This window comes from Canis lupus, chromosome X, assembly GCF_048164855.1.
Source record: "Canis lupus baileyi chromosome X, mCanLup2.hap1, whole genome shotgun sequence".
In the NCBI taxonomy this organism is placed as follows: Eukaryota; Metazoa; Chordata; class Mammalia; order Carnivora; family Canidae; genus Canis; species Canis lupus.
The window spans coordinates 3,460,017-3,480,486 of NC_132876.1; the positions used below are offsets into that span (position 1 = coordinate 3,460,017).

Here is a 20,470-nt window from a genome sequence, read left to right on the forward strand (position 1 = left end):
TCCCCTCCTGCTTTGTTAGTTTCCCCCCCATATGATACCTCTTAACTTTATGTTATACCATATGGATTTTAAAATTAAATATATAATTATTCATCTTGAGAATTTGATTTCTGGGTATTAATTTTGTATCCAGCTATTTTGATAAAGTCTTTTACAAGTTATAATAATTTATCTGTTGATTATATAGAATTTTCTATATACACAGTCATAGAATATCCAGGTAATGAGTTTTGTTTCTTCCTTTCCAAACTACCTCTTTTCTTAGTCTTATTTTCTTCTGCTACCTAGGACTTAGAATAGCAGTTGCATTATGTCCCTGATTTCAAAGGGACAGTTTTTATAATTTTTCTTTTTTGGTATGTTGTTTTCTATATGTTGTTTTGTAGATTCCCTTCAATAAATCAAAGAAATCCCCTTCTAGTCTTACTTTGATTGATATGGTCATAACTTAAAAAAAATCTGTTGATGTAGGTGAATTTTATTAATTAATATTCTAATATTCAACATTTTGAATATCTAGGATAAGCCCTATTTGGCTATGATGTATTATTCATTTTACATATTGTATACAATTTGCTAAATTTCTTCTGGATTTTTACTGGTAATTTTCTGTTCTCATGCTGTCATTGTCAGGATTTGGTATTAAGGTTATGTTAATCTAGTAACACAAATTTAGAGATGTTGTACCTTTTGTTATTTTATGAATAAATTTACATATAATTTACATTATTTCTTCCTTGAGTGTTCAGCAAAACTCACTGGCTAAATCATCTGGGCCCTGGGTTTTCTTTGTGGGCATATTTTTTACTACTATTTCCATTTATTTACTGTTTACAGGACTATTATTTTCTCTAATTTCTTGATTCTGTTTTAGTGAGTTATATTTTTCTAGGAATTTGTTCATTTCATCTAAATCTTCAAACGAGTTGTTAGAAAGTTGCTGAACTATGCACATGATCTGCTTCTTAGTTATTTTCAATGAATCAACTTTTGGCTTTCTTAATCATCTCTTTTATAAATTATTTATTTTCTATTTCAAAAATTGATGCTCCATCTTTATTAGTATCTTTACTCTATGAGCTTATTTTGATCATCTTCTTCCCTCATTAAGTTTTTTTTTCTTTTTGATATACAGGCCATGTCTTTTTCTTTAAGTACTGTTAGCTGCATACCCTAAGTTTTAATAGTGATTTTGGTTTTGTGCATTTATGATGTTCTCATTTGTATTTTGATTTTATTTGGCCATGAGTTTCATGTATATCCATATCCTATGTATATATATCCTATATTATTTTAATCATTTGAAATTTGTAATTTATTTTATAGTCTTGTACATTTTTGTAAATATATCCAGTGAGATAAAAAAATAAGGTGTATTTTTGCCATCAAAGGATACAGTATTCTGTATATTTCCCATTGTTCAGATTTGTTATTCATCTTGTTAAAATCTTTTCTATCCTGATTTTTAAAAGCTTTCTAATGTGTCAATTTCTGAAAGAGGTATGTTAAGGTACTCCATTATGGTCATAGATATGTCTATGTTTCTTTGTAGTTCTTTCCATTTTTGCTTTACATATTTTAGAGCTGTGTTATTAGGGATGCCTGGGTGGCTCAGCAGTTGAGTGTCTGCCTCTGGCTCAGGGCGTGATCCTGGGGTCCAGAATTGGGTCCTCCATTGGGCTCCTTGCAGAGAGCCTGCTTCTCCCTCTGCCTATGTCTCTGCCTCTCTTTCTGTGTCTCTCATGAATAAATAAATAAAATCTTTAAAAAAATAATAAAGCTGTCTTATTAGATGTATAGAATTTTATTATACTTGTTAAATTGAACCTTTTACCATATGGAATTTTCCTCTTTATCTTTAATAAGCCTTTGAATTATAGTCTTTACTTTCTGAATATTAAAAAGTGTTTTGGTTAATATTTGCATAGCATTACTTTTTACTTTTACTTTCAATTTTTCTGTTCCTTTGTGTTTGAGATATGACTCTTATAAACAACATGCAGATAATTTAGTTTTAGTATTTTTAATCTAGTCTGATAATCTTTTTATTTCAAATGGGCCTTAGAGACTAAAGTTGCTAATATATCTGAGTTAGAAACTACCATCTTTTAATGTTTTCTATTTAGCATGCTTATTTTATGTTTTTTCTTTTATTTCTTATTTTGATTGGCATTTCTTAAGTCATTTTATTTTTTCTCCTCTTCTAATGTAAAAGATATGCAATCTGTTTCTATTTATATGTAACATGTGTCCTGCTAAGATATACATTTGACTTTTCAAAGTCTTTTTATTTCCAGAAGTTATATTTGATTCTTTTTCAAGTCTCCTGGTTTATTATTCATAATATTCTGTTCTCTGCAGATGTTTTAAGCTTTTATGGGTAGAGGTTATAGATATTTCATCATTCGTGTCTGATAGGGGATATATTTTGAATTGTATTAATCCCAAGCCAGGGAACCTAAAGTTTTAGAGGGTTCCCTCTAAAGGGGAAGCCCACTAAGAAGATAGAATAGAAATGGCCAGAGGTGTAGTATAACTAGGGTGGTAATATGGAGTTTAAGGAATTTCAGAGGAGGAGGTTGTGGCCAGTGCTGATTTATGTTTTTCCAGGCAGGTACAACAGAGTAAGAGAGAGGCAAGTGTGTTGAAGATACATACCAGAGAATGATTTTAATGATATTAATTATAGACTATGGGGATCCCTGGGTGGCGCAGCGGTTTGGCGCCTGCCTTTGGCCCAGGGCGCGATCCTGGAGACCGGGGATCGAATCCCACGTCAGGCTCCCGGTGCATGGAGCCTGGTTCTCCCTCTGCCTGTGTCTCTGCCTCTCTCTCTCTCTCTCTCTCTCTCTCTCTCTCTCTGTGACTATCATAAATAAATAAAAAAAATAAAAAAAATTATAGACTATGTATATAACAAGTACTGCAAGAAAGGAAATAACATGAAGGTGATGATGGGCAATTTGAAGGTGGTGGGATCAAGGTATTACAGATTGGGAGGGTAGAAGAATTGACAGTAGGGTTGAGAGGATGTGGTCATATAGTTATTTGAGATCATGGATTTGTAATGACAAGATTTAGTATTTGACCATGAGAAAGTTTGACTGGATTAGGGTGAAGCCGAGGCTCATTGGAAGGCAAGAGGTCAAGGAATTGACCTGCATTTTATAGTGACCAAAGATTACTATATGTCAAACATAATGCTTAATTCTGCCCACAAATTATTCCATTTAATTGTCATAACACTCCTGTATGGCAGTATTATCATTATCAACATTTTATAGAGGAGAATGTTGAGTCAAATCATTCACCCAATGTCAGGTTTCTGTGTGGTATGTCAAGAATTGGCACTAAGATGTTTCTGGCTCCAGAGCTTTTAATAATGGTAGTACTTTGAGGCTAAGTGGAATTAGATGGCCTTAAATGAAACTGTTGTTTCAAACTGAGGCAACAAAATGTCAGAGTTTTGTAGTATGTGAGTAGCAACAATTGCGATGCCTCTGTTTAGGTAAAGTACTGGCAGATAGTGCCTCATAGCATCCAAGTGGGGTGCTGGTGGGTAGAGTGTTAGTATCTGGTAGTTTCTAGGCACTGAGGTAAAGAAGTTTTAAGAATCCCATTTGAAGTCCATGCCTTTTACATAGTAGATGCTCAAAAGTTTGTGATAAAATGAATTTGTATGTTGACAGGATCTAACAGCAAACTCATCCTGGTAGCAGGTCTTTTTTTTATTTATTTTGAAGATTTTATTTATTTATTCATGAGAGTCAGAGACATAGGCAGAGGGAGAACCAGATTCCCTGCAGGGAGCCTGATGTGAGACTCTATCCCAGGACCCTGGGATCATGCCCTGAGCCGAAGGCAGATGTTTCAACCACTGAGCTACCCAGGCGTCCCTGGTAGCAGGTCAGGTATTTTATGTATATTATTTAATCTAGAATTAGATTATGAGTATTATTATTCCCATTTTACATTGAAGTAGGAAGTCTTTTAAAGCCTAACATGACTAGTATTTGGTAATGCTGAGTAGTCTCTTGATCTGGTAGTATGAAGGTGATCTTTATACTATTTTACCCCATTTATGGATGTGACTTTTTCAAAATAACATTCATTAATTAACTATTTATTAAGTATACATTATTTATTAGGCATTCTTCTGTGTATTGGGCATATATATGTGAATAAGATAAGCAAAATTCCTTGTCCCTGTTGGGCTTGTATTATACTGGAATAACAGACAATAACAAAAAACATGAAATATATCTTAGAAGTGCAAATGATGAAAAATAGAGCAACTGCATAGGAAGTATCCAGGATGTGAAGAAAGATTGAAATTTTAGATAGAGTGAAATTTTAGATAGGCCTCATTGAGAGAGGTGATCTTTGAGCAAAAACATGAAGTGAGAGAAGGAACAAACTATGTGGAAATTAGATGAAGAACATTCCCAGTGGAGGCAAAGGCCCTAGAGCTGGAACATGCCTGATATATCCAATTGGCAGCAAGGAGGTCACAGTGGCTGAAGTGGAGTGAGTAACAGAGGATGGTAGAAGAGGATAAGGTTAGCCAGCTATTTGGAGATTAGATCCTGTAGGTCCTTGTAGATCATAACATGGCTTTTGACCTGGGAAGCAATTGGAGGATTTTGAGCAGAAGAGAGACATGATCTGACTTAACACTTTTAAAGTTCACTCTGTTATATAGAGAAAAGACTTAAGGAAGCAAGAGCAGAGTCAACAAGCCCAATTAAGAGGCTTTTACAATGATTTCAGCAAAAGATGCTGAGCCCAAGTAGTAGCAGCAGAGGTGATGACCAGTGGTTTTATTTTGGATATGTTTCTTTTTTTAAATTTTTTTTATTTATTTATGATAGTCACACAGAGAGAGAGAGAGAGGCAGAGACATAGGCAGAGGGAGAAGCAGGCTCCATGCACCGGGAGCCCAATGTGGGATTCGATCCCGGGTCTCCAGGATCGCGCCCTGGGCCAAAGGCAGGCGCCAAACCGCTGTACCACCCAGGGATCCCTGGATATGTTTCTTTTTAAATGGAATACCAATGAGACTTGTTGATGGATTGAATGTGGGATATGAGATTAAAAGAGGAGTCAAGAATGATATCAGGGTTTTTACTTTGAGCAAATGGAAGGGTAATTACTGTTACCTGAGATTAAGGGATTACAGGGGGACAGTGTTTTTGTATGTGTGCGGAGGTGAATGAATATCTGAACCTCAGATTTTAACATGTTATTTCTCAGACATCTAAGTGCAGGTGTGGGTTTCAGGACATATCTTGGATAGAGATATTAATTTGTAAGTTTATAGATAGTATTTCCCTCTGGTTTGTTACTTGTACTCTCCTTTAGATCTTGAGCAGAGTGAATTGGTTGATCATTTGCTATTTTGGCTGTGCAATCAGGTATTATGGTGGCTGGAGCATGTGTCATAATTGTATGTTCATGTACCATGGATAATCCATTCTAACACCAAGATTATCTGAGCCTGCACAAAGGTTATCCCCTCCTATTTCATAGTCAACCTGCTTCTTTCACAGGCATCTGCTATTGTGCCCATGGTTATCTGAATATGCTTATTGTTTGTAAGTTCATATGTCATTGGTGTTTATCCATGTGCTGTACTTATAGGAGCACATGTCATGGTTGTCTGCTTTTGCAATGTGGCCTGGCTTCTTTATACTAATTTTAAAACTAGTATTAGGGTTACATTCTGTTTGTGCAGCATAGTTGTTTAAATATCCATGGCATTATATGATGTTCCTTTACTGTAATTTTCAGTTTATTCACCATGGATGTGTGTATGCTATACTTCTTTGTTCATATGTTATAGCTAGCTCTTTACTATTGGTCATCATTACTAAAGAGATACTAGTTATTCATTGTGGCCACATGCATCTATATCTTATCTCTCTACTGCAGTGAGAAAAATTTTGAGCATGTCTGCTTACTCTTGGACCATGCCCTTCTGTTCCTGCACCATGGCAGTCTACTCCACAAGTATGGCCATCTACTCCTAAACAATGTCACTTAATTCCTGATCATGGTTGCTATGATACACACAGTGTGTGCACACATTATGGTTAAGGACTGATATACCAAATATCTCTAAGCATACTATAATTATCTATAGCTACATGGATACTTTATCATGTTTAAAGACTTTAAAGTATTACAGTTTTTGCACTACGGTCTGCTGTCTTACAGTCCTTGTTTGCTCTTCTTTGCTGGTCATCTGAGCATGTGTCATGGATACATGTTCATTTAATACTAGTTACTGCTAATGTGCCACATTTCTGTGTATACATGCCACAGTTGGTGACTGTTTTGTAGCTATTTGCTAACTTGCTAAGGCTACCTGTTCCAGTACAATTTTTTTAATTAAAAATTTAATTGTGGTTAAAAAGCACATAAAAATCTTAACCATTTTTAAATGTGCAGTTTTTTATTTTTTATTTTATTTTTATTTATTTTTTATTTATTATTTATGATAGTCACAGAGAGAGAGAGGCAGAGACACAGGCAGAGGGAGAAGCAGGCTCCATGCAGAGAGCCTGACATGGGACTTGATCCAGGGTCTCCAGGATCATGCCCTGGGTTGAAGGTGGCACTAAACCGCTGAGCCACATGGGCTGCCCTAAATGTGCAGTTTAATAGTGTTAAGTATTCACATTATTGTGCAACAGTCAAGTGGCATGCTTTTGATCATGTATAATGTCTTAAGGAAGTGTTTACCAAGGTTCTGTTGTCTTGTTCGGTGATCATTAGGCTCACGTACTTTGGTTTTCTGACATATAGTGTGATCAAATGGTTTTATACATACATGTCTTCACATGCATTATAATAATGATGTTTGTTAACAAAATGTTATGGTAGTTGGAGGACACATATTATGTCCAACCTCCTCTATATGTGACGGCTGCCTTCTCATAGTTATGCAAACATGTACCTTAGTCTGAGTATATATAACATTGTTGTCCTCTTATGCATCATATGATATATCATAGTTTTCTTCTTCCAAATCATAAACGTTTGCTTCTGTATCATTTGCATCTATTCTTAGTGTGAGAACAATTGCTGCTTGTTTACCATAATCATGATCCATAGTATAGAGTAGGATAGTGTAGTTGAGCACACACTATGGTTTTCTTTGCTCATGCAGCATAGCTGTTTTCTTCTATACACAGGATTATTGCTCATATACTTAGGTTTTCTGAGGATCCATCATAGTTCTTTTTTATATTCCATGGGTTATTTTTGCATTTTGGGCTTCATACCGTGTACCAAGTGTTTTTGTTCCTATAGGGTAATTGTCAATTTTGTATTATGATTATTTGAGCATTAACATTTGTCATGTAATCATACAACATTAGGGTATGCTAAAGCACTGTGGATGGTTAAGCATATATCATGGTTACTGTTCATACTACAGCTGATTTTCATGCCCCAGAATCATCTGCTCATGTACCATATTTTCTTACTTATATACTATGCTTTTCTGAACTGTACTGTTTGTTCATTTCTGTAAAATAAGCATTAACTCTTGTGTAGTTACTGAATCATGGATGCCACAGCCTATATATTAGATTTACCATAAAAATTTGCTGTTTTTGTAAAACAAAAATTGTCAAATATTGGCAATTTTATAAGATACAACCTAATTTTATGACTATTTTTATCTGTAATGTGGACACTTTCTCATGTCAAAAGTTCATCTTCTCCAGTATCATAGTTTTCTATGCCTGTACCAGATTCTGTTGAGAGAGAACCATAGCTCGTGTATTAAGAATATGAAGATTATACCTTGATAAATTAAGAGGCACAAGCCACCCATATGAGGTCGACAGGTAGCTCCCCCAGCATCTGAGCTTCCACTTTGGGGAAGTGAAAACCCTGGGATTGTTTTGATTGCAGGTGCAGTTTTAATACATTCACACATAAAAAGTAAAGTCACAAGATTTATTTACTTACAAATCCCACAATTGGGCAGTAAAATGAGCTGGGGGGAAGGTCAGGTCATAAGCTAGCAAGAGATAGAAAGCAGAATTACGAGCATCTATTACTTATAAAGTGGTTGAGGTGGAGATCACTAACTTTTTGTGGGCTCAACTCTAAGGGGTTATTTTTAAAAGATACCTTGGGAAAAGCAAAGCAGAAACTTGTGGTGGGAATCCTAAGCTTGGGTCCTTATCTAAATGTCCAGACTCTGGGTATGTGCAAGGTTGCCATACTGTAAAATGCCTAGGCAACAACTCAAGAATAGATGTTTTCTCATCACAAAGATTCAAGAAGACAATTGAATATAGAGCCTAGTGGCTACTTTTTTGGGGGTGGGATAAATTTAAAAAGACTTGTTCTTCATTTTCTCATCAACCGTAATAGCTCTCCAGCATGTATCTGTATTACATATTAGTCAATTGCATAAACTTTCCTTGGAAAAAAAGTTTTTAAATCCTTTCTTTCTCACTGGAAGTTAAACCACTGATATAACTTAAAAAGAATATGATATTGGGTCAGAATTAGGTCTCCTTTAAGTGGGCAATGTATCAGATTCAAAGAAGCCATAATCTTCAGAGAGAGCAAGAAAGTGCCATTTTATATTGTTTTTTTCCTTTTTTTTTCTTGTGCTATCCAAATGAGAAGTCTTTTTTTTCAAATAAATTTATTTTTTATTGGTGTTCAATTTGCCAACATACAGAATAACACCCAGTGCTCATCCCGTCAAGTGCCCACCTCAGTGCCCACCACCCAGTCACCCCCACCCTCCGCCCACCTCCCCTTCCACCACCCCTAGTTCGTTTCCCAGAGTTAGGGGTCTGTCATGTTCTGTCTCCCTTTCTGATATTTCCCACTTATTTTTTCTCCTTTCCCCTTTATTCCCTTTCACTATTTTTTTATATTCCCCAAATGAATGAGACCATTTAATGTTTGTTATATTGTTTTTTTTTAACTCCATGTCTTAGGTAAATGTCCACCAGTCCAGAGTTCATAAAATAGCCTTGAACATAGGCAAATCTAAATCACGTAATTCTATCATCAGTATAATTTGCTGGCCTTTTTGAGTCTTCTGTACTAGGAGAATAGACTTGGATTTCTTATGTTGTGGCCCCTACATGGAGTTAACTTTGCCCTCAAATATCTTTACGGGGAAACATCCTATTTCAGAGGAAACAGTTCATCTACTCCAAGACCTTTGATCTTTTAGAAAATTGCTTAACTGTATTGAAATGAGAATCAATCTCAAAAATGCTATAGAGTTCAGGTCTTATAATATTCTCTACAATACTACACAGTTAACTATGGCAAAGATATTTGTGAGTAAAGATAAAATGGGATTTGGGGAAAATAAAATGAAGACATGAGAGATTCTTTTAAACTCTTGGATTATGAAAAAGTAACTAAAGCTGAGAGGAAACAGGGAAAGAGATGAAACTGCCACCTAAGACTGAATTAGTGATTTAGAGCTCTTTACTCTTTCTTGAATGGGTTTTGGTATATTCAAGAAAGGAGTTTGTTGGGAATGAATTTTGGTGGCATTTATAAACCGAGGAAAGGGGATTGTCATATTAATCATTTAGTAACTAGATACTAGGGAAGTTAAATGACTCTAATACAGTTGAATAATATATATATTTTTTTACCTTGTTTTTTTTTTTTTTTTTTTTTTTTTTTTTTGTCTTCTACTCCTTTTTCTTCCTCTTTTCCCCAAACACAGATCTCACAGGTCTCTCCAAGTTGTTGCCTAAGAAGATGATAGTCACACAAATGAGTCACTTCTACACAATCATCCTTGGGCTTCTTTTCCTGATTAATATTTTTCCTGGAACAACTGGCCAAGGGGAATCAAGACGACAAGAACCTGGGGATTTTGTGAAGCAGGATATTGGCGGGTAAGAACCCTTACCTCTTAAAAAAAAAAAAAAAAGAAAACTGTGATAGATTCTTGCCTTAAACCAAAACTTTTTATTTTTTTCCTAGATGAACTCAGGTACACTAGTTCCTGCTGCTTAAACATTATATATATATATATATATATATATATATATATATATATATATATTTAAAACATCAACTCAGACTCTCAAAGTAGAAATAGATCTCAAAGGTCTTCTTGAGCAGCTCCTTAGTCCATGCTGAAATTCCCTTTGCAACATCTTAAAAGCACTTCTCTCCAGCCATTTGCACTCAATTGTTTTTTTTTTCTTTCTTAGATCTTCAACTTGTCCCTTTTTATTTGCTGTGTCTTATTAGCATATAAATGTGATCTAGAAGCTCCCATGTTAAGTTTGAAAATCTGCCCTCTAAATAGTGCCTTAAGTATTTCCTCTTTTTCACACTCCTACTTTCTGACAAAACAGTTTTCTTTACTTTCTCTACTTACCTCTCATCCATTCTTCCCATGCTGCTGCCTGACTTCCAAGCTCATGACTTTTTTTTTTTTTTTATTGGTGTTCAATTTACTAACATACAGAATAACACCCAGTGCCCGTCACCCATTCACTCCCACCCCCCGCCCTCCTCCCCTTCTACCACCCCTAGTTCGTTTCCCAGAGTTAGCAGTCTTTACGTTCTGTCTCCCTTTCTGATATTTCCCACACATTTCTTCTCCCTTCCCTTATTTTCCCTTTCACTATTATTTATATTCCCCAAATGAATGAGAACATATAATGTTTGTCCTTCTCCGACTGACTTACTTCACTCAGCATAATACCCTCCAGTTCCATCCACGTTGAAGCAAATGGTGGGTATTTGTCATTTCTAATAGCTGAGTAATATTCCATTGTATACATAAACCACATCTTCTTTATCCATTCATCTTTCGTTGGACACCGAGGCTCCTTCCACAGTTTGGCTATCGTGGCCATTGCTGCTAGAAACATCGGGGTGCAGGTGTCCCGGCGTTTCATTGCATTTGTATCTTTGGGGTAAATCCCCAACAGTGCAATTGCTGGGTCGTAGGGCAGGTCTATTTTTAACTCTTTGAGCAAGCTCATGACTTTTAAGCAATCCCTGCAACCAAGATAGCCAATGTTGGCTCTGTTACTAAAATGAACACTTATTTGTTCTTATATTACTCAACTTTTTATTTTTTACTTTTTTAGCAGCATGTAGCAACATTTAGCATTGTTTATTCTTCCTTCCCTCCTTAACTTCTTTTTTTTTATGAAATAACACACACATATATAAACATGCATAACATAAAAATATGTGGTTTAACAATAATTCTTTTACTTCAGAGACATCACAATTCTCTGTTTCTTAGATTAAATTCTTTAGAAAAAAAAAGAAAAAAGAAAAATAAATTCTTTAGAAGCAGGGCCTAAGACAAGTATTCAAAAGCGAATAATTTAGAGTGCTCTAAGAGAAACTTGTAAATGAAGCAAGGAAAGCAACATAGAGAAGGGGAAAAGGTAAACCAAAGATGTGATTTCACTTGAAGAGTAGCCTCTATTTGACCCCTCCGAGACGAATGGCACTACAGATTTGGCCCACCTTCAGGCAAGGGGCTGGACTTCTCCTATAGTCTCTTCCTAATCAGCCATTGCCTGTGGGCTACCTGGAGGAAGGCATACATTTCCAGGCATTTTAAAGCAAGGTGGCATCCTTCAGGCAATGTTAATATTCTGAAGTAGGAGAGAGATAGTTTCACTGGCCCAGTAAAAGGGATCTGGACATAGTACCAGTAGTGAATACTACACCTGATTTTCTTCATACTTTTATGGCTGTGTTTTCTATAGTATTTTCCACAATATTACACAGCTGTATTAAAGGCCTTTGTGATATAAATATCTTTTGTAGTCTTTTTGGTAATCTTCTTTTCCTTTGTTCACTTATATGCTGGTGTTTGTTTTGTTCTAGTAGTTATTACCGCACAGACTCTGGGTGATTTAATCTATCCCCATGACCTTTTATATATACCAATGACTCTCATCTCAATTGTTATTCCTAACTTGTCTTGAGTGTCAACCTCTATGTTCAACATCTATTAGACATGTCCACTTGGCTATTCCATAAACTCCTTTAAGTACGTTCAAATTAGCTTCATCATCTCTATCGCCCTCTTCTACTCTTAAAATAACAAACAAACATGATATGCTTATCTTCCATTTTCCTTATTTTAGTCAATAGCACCAGTATGCACCCCATTGCTCAAGCTAGAAACTTGGAATTATCTTTCCCAATTTTTTACCCTTTGCTTTCTAGATTGAATTATTCATCAACATATGTAATTTCTACCTCCCACATCTTTTGGATTCATTTACTCTTCTCCAACTTTCCAGCTACTACTCTAGTTTGATCCAGTATTGTCTTCCACTTGGACTACTACAAAAGTCTCTAGTTGGTCTTACTTCCTAAAGTCTTGCTCCCACCCAAACTAACCTCTATTCCGTATCCAATATTTCTTCTACAATGCAGGTTGAATCACAGCTATTCCAAGTCATTTAACAGGATCCTATTGTCCCTAGACTAAAGTCTGAATTCCTTAACATGATTTTATTAGGCCCATTGTAACCCAGGCTCTACCTATCTTGCAGACTTATTTCTTAGTTCTCCTGTCCTCAAACTCTGTGTTCCTCAGCTCTATTAAACTTCTTTTGATTTTAAAACCCTATCTCATTCAGAGAATATTATTACTAGAAATGATCCTCTTAAACCTTGACATATTTAAGTATTACACAGGATATTTTATTCTTTAATGGTGGCTTTTGTGTTATTGTTTTACACTTGGTTACTACCCTGTATTCTTGAAAGTATTAGGACCTATTCCTAATTATTTTTGCAGGGTTACTTAATACACTATGAGTCTTTCTATCCATCAGAAATAATTTTTGAGGCTGAGGGCTACAGAACTGGATTAACATGTCCTTAGGAGTTTGGGCAATGAGGCCCTCTTTGTTCTTTAATCCAGTCTGGAAAAACAGACTAATTCTATTTTATTAACTTGTCATGTATCTGATAGATGGTCTAAATAAGATGGAAGTTCTAAGTAAATGACCTTTATTTCTTCAAGTGTGAAGCCCTCTAAATTTTAATTCTGAGAATAAAGTTCTCTAAGAATATATTGCATCTTATAATCTTAAATAAAAATATTGAACACAATAGTCCCTTCTCTTTGTGACTTTATGACCATCATAAAGAACATTCATTATGTTAATTCTGTATTTGTCTTTTTCTTCTTATATCTTCATGCTCAGTGTTAGTTGTAGCCTCTCCTGTTTACACTGGTTTGTTTACATCCTACTGGTGCTTAGGAAACCAGATAGCCAAACCTTTTAGTACTTATATTAAAGAAGACTTCAAGAAATCCTTGAAAAAGCCAAAATAGTGCTTAGATTTAATATATGGGCATTAGAAACTTTTTCAGGGAGATTACTTTCTTCCAAGTTCAGGGCAATTCTGATTTGGAGGGATGAGACTACTAAAATCCTGGCTCTAAATATTAGGGTTAGCACTGTATTTGTATTTTCTAGAAATAAAGAAACCAATACAACTTAGAACTATGTGGTATATACTGGTAGTTCTGATACTTGGCAGAGCTGCTTCTTTTTGTCTGCTTGTTTTCATACCTTCTTAATGATATTTTGTGTGTTGAAAAAAATCCATTTGCTGCATTGTTTTATCTTTTTTTCAAGATTTATTTATTCCAGTTAGTTAACATACAATGTAATAATAGGTGTAGAACTTAGTGATTCATCTTACATATAACACCCACTGCTGATCACAAGTGCCCTCCTTAATCCCCGTACCTATTTAACCCATCTTATCCTTCTCCCCTCCCCTCTAGTAACCATCAGTTTGTTCTCTACAGTTAAAAGTCTGTTTTATGGTTTGCCTCTCTCTTTTTTCACCCTATGTTCATCTGTTTTGTTTCTTAAATTCCATATATTAGTGAAATTATATGGTATTTCTCTTTCTCTCACTGACTTCTTTCACTTTACATAGTACAGTCTAGCTCCATCCATGTCTTCACAAATGACAAGATTTCATTCTCTTTTTATGGCTGAATAATATTCCTGTGTGTGTGTGTGTGTGTGTGTGTGTGTGTGTGTGTGAGAGAGAGAGAGAGAGAGAGAGAGAGAGAGAGAGAGAGAGACTTCCTTATCCATTCATCAGTTGATTGAAATTTGGGCTCTTGATATGAGTACTGGGTGTTATATGCAACTTAAGAATCACTAACATCTACCTCTGAAACTTATAATACACTATATGTTAACTAATTAAATTTAAATTAAAAAAACATAAAAAGATTTGGGCTCTTTCCATAATTGGGCTATTGTTGATAATGCTACTAAAACATTGGGGTGTGTGTGTCACTTTGAATCAGTATTATTGTATCCTTTGGATAGATACCTAGTAGTACAATTGCTAGGTCATAGAGTAGTTCTATTTTAACTTTTTGAGGAACCTCCATACTGTTTTCCAGAGTTACTGCACCAGTTTGCTTTCCTATCAACAGTGTAAGAGAGTTCCCCTTTCTCTGAATGCTTACCAACATTTGTTGTTTCCTGTGTTGTTAACTTTAGCCATTCTGACCTGTGTGAGGTAATAATTCTTAGTAGTTTTGATTTTTATTTCCCTGAAGATGAGTGATGTTAAGCATCTTTTCATGTCTGTTACCCATCTGGATGTCTTCTTTGGAAAAATGTCTATTCATGTCTTCTGTGCATTTCTTAACTGGATTGTTTTTTTTTTGAGTGTTAAGTTTGATAAGTTCTTTATAGATTTTGAATATTAACTCTTTATCAGATATATCATTTGCAAATATCTTCTCCCCTCCCAACGGTTGCCTTTTATTTTATTTTTTATTTTTTAGATTTATATTTATTTTTTAAAATTTATTTTTTATTGGTGTTCAATTTGACAACGTATAAAATAACACGCAGTGCTCATCCCATCAAGTGCCTATCACCCAGTCACCCCCACCCCCCACCCACCTCCCCTTCCACCACCCCTAGTTCATTTCCTAGAGTTAGGAGTCCCTCACATTGTGTCTCCCTTTCTGATATTTCCCACTCATTTTTTCTCCTTTCCCCTTTATTCCCTTTCATTATTATCTATATTCCCCAAATGAATGAGACCATATAATGTTTGTCCTTCTCCGATTGACTTATTTCACTCAGCATAATACCCTCCAGTTCCATCCACGTTGAAGCAAATGGTGGGTATTTGTCGTTTCTAATGGCTGAATAATATTCCATTGTATACATAGACCACATCTTCTTTATCCATTCATCTTTCGATGGACACTGAGGCTCCCTCCACAGTTTGGCTATTGTGGTGATAGGGATCACATTAAATCTGTAGATTGCTGGGTTTTATGGACATTTTAACAGGATTCTTCCACTCCATGAGTATGGTATATGTTTCCATTTGTTTGTTTTTTTTTTAATTTAAGTAAATTATTATGTTTCCATTTGTTTGTGTCATCTTCAATTTCTTTCATGTCTTACTGGTTTTCAGAGTATAGGTCTTTCAACTTCTTGGTTAAATTTATTCCTAGGTATTGTGTTCATTTTGATGCAATTATAAGTGGAAATGTTTTCTCAATTTCTCTTTCTGCTACTTCATTATTAGTGTATAGAAATGTAACAGAATTCTGTATATTAATTTTATATCCTGCAACTTTACTCAATTCATTTATCTGTTCTAATAGTTATTGAGTGGAGATTTTAGGGCTTTTTATATACTGTCATGTCATTTACAAATAATGACAGTTTTATTTTTTCCAAACCAATCTGGATGCCTTTCTTTTTTTTCTCTCTCTCTTATTTGATTACTGTGGATAGGACTTCCAGTACTATGTTGAATAAAAAGTGGTTAGAGTGGACATCCATGTCTTGTTTCTGATCTTAGAGAAAACACTTTCAGTTTTCCCCCATTGAGTATGATGTTAGCTGTGGGTTTTTCATCTATGGCCTTTATTATGTTGAGGTGTATTTCTTCTAACCCCACTTTGTTTAGAGTATTATGAATAGATGCTGTATTTTGTCAAATGCTTTTTCTGCATCTGTTATGAACATCATATGGTTTTTATCCTTCCTTTTGATAATGTGATGAATTATATAGACTGGCTATCATTGAACCATCCTTCATCCCTGGGATACATCCCACTCAATCATAGTGGATTATTCTTTTAGTTTATTGTTGAATTTGATTTGCTAATATTTTGTTGAGGATTTTTGCATCCATGTTCGTCAGAGATATTGGCCTGTAGTTGTGTTGTTGTTGTTGTTGTTTTTTATAGTGTCTATCTCAGGTTTTGGTATCAGGATAATGCTGGCCACAAAAAATAAATTTGTATTTTTTCCTTTCTCTTCTATTTTTGGAATAGTTTGAAAAGAATAGATATTAACTTTTCTTTAAATGTTGGAGGAGAATTCCCCTGTGAAGCCATCTGTTCCTGGACTTTGTTGTGAGGTTTTTAAAATTATTATTATTGGTTCAATTTCATTATTAGTAATCTGTTCAAATCTCCTAATTCATCCTGATTTAGTTTTGGAAGACTGTATGTTTCTAGGAATTTATCTATTTATCCTAGATTGTTCAATTTGTTAGCATATACTTTTTAATAATATTGTCTTATAATTCTTGTTATTTCTATGGTGTTATTTGTTATTTCTATTTCATTTCTGATTTCATTCATTTGACTCATCTCTCTTTCCTACTTGATGAGTCTGGCTAAAGGTTTATCAATTTTGTTGATCTTTTCAAAGGACAAACTTCTGTTTTTATTGATCTTTTCTATTATTTTTTAAGTCTCTATTTCATTTATTTTTGCTTTAATCTTTATTATTTCCTTTCTTCTACTGGCTTTGGGCTTTGTTCTTTTTTCTAGTTTCTTTGGGTGTAAAGTTAGATCATGTGAGACTTTTCTTATTTCTTGAGGTAGGCACATAAACTTCCATCTTAGATCTGCTTTTGCTGTATCCCAGTGATTTTGGACTGTTGTGTTTTCATTTTCATTTGTCTATGTATGTTTTGGTTTCCTGTTTGATTTCTTTATTGACTTATTGGTTGTTTAGTAGCATGTTGTTTACCTGTGTGTTTGTGTCTTTTCTGGTCCTCTTCTTGTACTTGATTTTTACACATTTTATTGTGGTTGAAAAAAAGATGCTTAATGTGATTTCTGTCGTTTTTAGATGGAATATTCTGTATATATCTGTTAGATCCATCTGGTCTAATGTGTCATGCAAAGCCATAGTTTCCTTATTGATTTTTCTGTCTGGATAATCTATCAATTGATATAAGTTAGGTGTTAAAGTCCCTTACTATTTTTTAAAAAATATTTTATTTATTTATTTGTGAGAGAGACAGAAGTAGAAGGAGAAGCAGGCTCCCTTTGGGAAGCCTGGTGCAGGACTCAATCTCAGGACCCCAGGATCATGACCTGAGCCAAAGGCAGAGGCTCAACCACTGAGCCACCCAGGTTCCCCAAAGTCCCTTACTATTATAATTACTATGAAATTCTCCTTTATGTCTGTTAATATTTGCTTTTTGTATTTAGGTGCTCCTATTTATATTACAAAAACATTTACTTTTGTTATATCTTCTTGTTGGATTGATCTCTTTAACATTGTGTAATGTCCTGGTTTGTCTCTTTGTTTTAAACTGTATTTTGTTTAATTGCATCTGTATAAATTTATTTAAAAACCCTCTATTTTGTCAATGTTATTTCCACACTGACTTTTTTTCACTTCCATGTGCATGGAGTATCTTTTTCCTTCTCTTCACTTTCACTCTATGTGCCTTTAGGTCTGAAGTGATTCTCTTGCAGGCAGACTATAGATACGTCCTGTTTTTTTGTTTTTGCTTTTTTTGTTTTTTGTTTTTTTGTTTTTTAAATTCCATTCAGTCACCTTGTGTTTTTGATTGGAGCATTCACTTTATTTACATGTAAAGTAATTATAGGTACATATATATTGCCATTTTGTTAATTGTTTTCTGGTTCATATTTATTCCTTTCTTTTCTTGCTCTCTTCCCTTGAGATTTGATGGCTTTCTTTATTGTTATGCTTGGATTTTTTTCTTTTTTCTTTTTTGTGTATATATTCTAGATTATTTTTATATTCTAGATTTTTGATTTGTGATTACCCTTGAGTTCATATGTAACATCTTATTTATATAGCAGTCTATATAGTAAGTTTATTATTACTTAAGTTCAAACACATTCTAAAAGCACTACACATTTATTTACCCTCTCTATGTTTTATGTATATGATATCTTTTTTTAAATAATAAATTTATTTTTTATTGGTGTTCAATTTGCCAACATACAGAATAACACCCAGTGCTCATCCCGTCAAGTGCCCCCCTCAGTGCCCATCACCCATTCATCCCCACCCCCCGCCCTCCTCCCCTTCCACCACCCCTAGTTCGTTTCCCAGAGTTAGGAGTCTTTATGTTCTGTCTCCCTTTCTGATGTTTCCTACCCATATATGATATCTTTTTATTGTGTATATCCCTTGACTAATTTTTGTCAATACAGTTTTTACTGCTTTTGTGTTTTAACCTCCATACTAGGTTTATAAGTGATTAATCTACTAATTTCACTATATGTTTGCTTTCACCTGTGAAATTTTTCCTGTTCATGGCATTTATTCTTACTTCTATTTTTCACTTTCATTTAAAGAATTCTCTACAATCTTGTAAGGCTGGTATAGCAGGGTGAGCTCTTTTAACTTTTATCTGGGAAATTCTTTATCTCTTTTTCTATTCTGAATAATAATCTTGCTAGGTAGAATATTCTTGGGTCTAGGTTTTTTCCCTTTTAGCACATTGAATGTATCAATATATCTCTTTTGACCTACAAAAGTTCTGCTGAAAACTCAACTGATATCTTTGTGGGGTTTCTTCTGTATGTAACTTTACTTTTCTCTTGCTGTTTTTTAAATTCTCCCTTTATCGTTATATTTTGCTATTTTAATAATTATGTGCCTTGGTATGAGCCTCCTTGAGTTCATCTTGTTAGAGGTTCTCTGTGCTTCTTGCATCTGAATGTTTGTTTTCTTCCTCAGATTAAAAAGTATTTTACCTATTATTTCTTCAAATAAGTTTCCTGCCCACTTTTCTCTCCCTTCTTTGATCTCTATAATATTGCTATGCTGGATGATGTCTTGGAGTTCCTGTACCCAATTTTCATTGATTATTATTGTTCTTTATTTTTTCTGTTCAGGGTTGCTTTCCATTACTGTGTCTTCCAGCACAATGATGTGTTCTTCTGAATCCTCTAATCTGGTGTTGCTTCCCTCTAGTGTATCTTTCATTTCAATTATTGAATTATTCAGCTCTGACTGGTTCTTTTTTTTTTTAACATATTCTGTCTAAGTTCTCCTTGAGTTCACCTACTCTTTTCTTAAGTCCAATGAGTAACTATGATCATTACTTTGAACTTTTTATTAGGTGCATTGCTGACTTCCATTTTGTTTAGCTCTTTTATTGTGATTTTATTATCATTTTCCATTTGGAACATATTTGTTCTCATTTTGTCTAACTTTCTGTGTTTGTTTCTATGTATTAGGTAGGTGAGATACATTTTCCTGGTCTTATAAGTAGCCTTGTGTAGTTGAGGTCCTATTACACAATCTCTCCTGGTCACCAGAACCAGGTACTCCAGGGGTGTTTGCTGCATGGGCTGCATGCACCCTACTATTGTGGCTGACCTGCAATTGCCTTCAGCTCAGCCAGCTGCAATGAACCACCTTGCTGTGGTGGACACACTGTGTAGCATTTGCTCTCTATGATGTTGAGATGCCTGGATGCAGCTGCCTTGGGATTGTTGGTGGGTGGGGCCAGTATTCAGCCTGCTTGTTTGCAGTTAGCCTCTCTGCTACACTACAGGCACACTGTAGGGCAAGGCTTACTTCCTGTGTGACCAGCTAAGAGGCCCAGCTACAGCAACTGCAGGCACATTGGTGTCTGGAATTATCTATCCTCTTCCCCAGGGTGGGAATTCCCAGGTGCCAGTCCCAATTGGGTCTGCCTGCAAGGTGTGGTGTGGCAAGTGCTGCTTTGGAGGGACTTCTGTTGAGGCAGGTGGGTGAGCCTGTAGAAGAATGCCAGGGCAAGGCATATGGTGCAAGTGAGGTAGACAGAGGGCATTAGAACAGGCTCTAGCAAGCATCTGGCTATCTCAGTTAGGGGAAAGAAAGGGAAATAGTGCCATCTAGTCTTTTTTCCCCCAGAAAAATCAATGCCTCTCTCATAAATGTTCTAAAGTTAGTCAACATATCTCCTTCATGTATTCACCAGGCACTTTTCAAACTGCTGATTTGGTGGTGTGTCCTGAGCTGAATTATTTCGTACACTGGCTCTTTAAGGGCAGGAAGTAAGTTTTCTGTTCCTTAGTTTCTCTCTCTCCCTCTCTCTCTCTCTTTTTTCCTTTGTTCATTTGTTTTGTTTCTTAAATTCTACATATGAGTGAAATCATATGGTATTTGTCTTTTCCTGACTTATTTTGCTT

At 35.1% G+C, this 20,470-nt stretch overlaps 1 protein-coding gene across 2 annotated transcripts in view; it reads left to right on the forward strand.

Annotated features, from left to right (window-relative positions):
• The window catches only part of GABRA3 (gamma-aminobutyric acid type A receptor subunit alpha3), a 314,861-nt gene that overhangs the window by 71,921 nt on the left and 222,470 nt on the right, over positions 1-20,470 (forward strand). For both annotated transcript variants that reach the window (XM_072818120.1, XM_072818119.1), the window contains exon 2: positions 9,725-9,899. In XM_072818120.1, coding sequence (XP_072674221.1) covers positions 9,760-9,899 — 140 coding nt within the window. In that variant the 5' untranslated portion in view covers positions 9,725-9,759. The remainder of the gene's footprint in view (positions 1-9,724; positions 9,900-20,470) is intronic.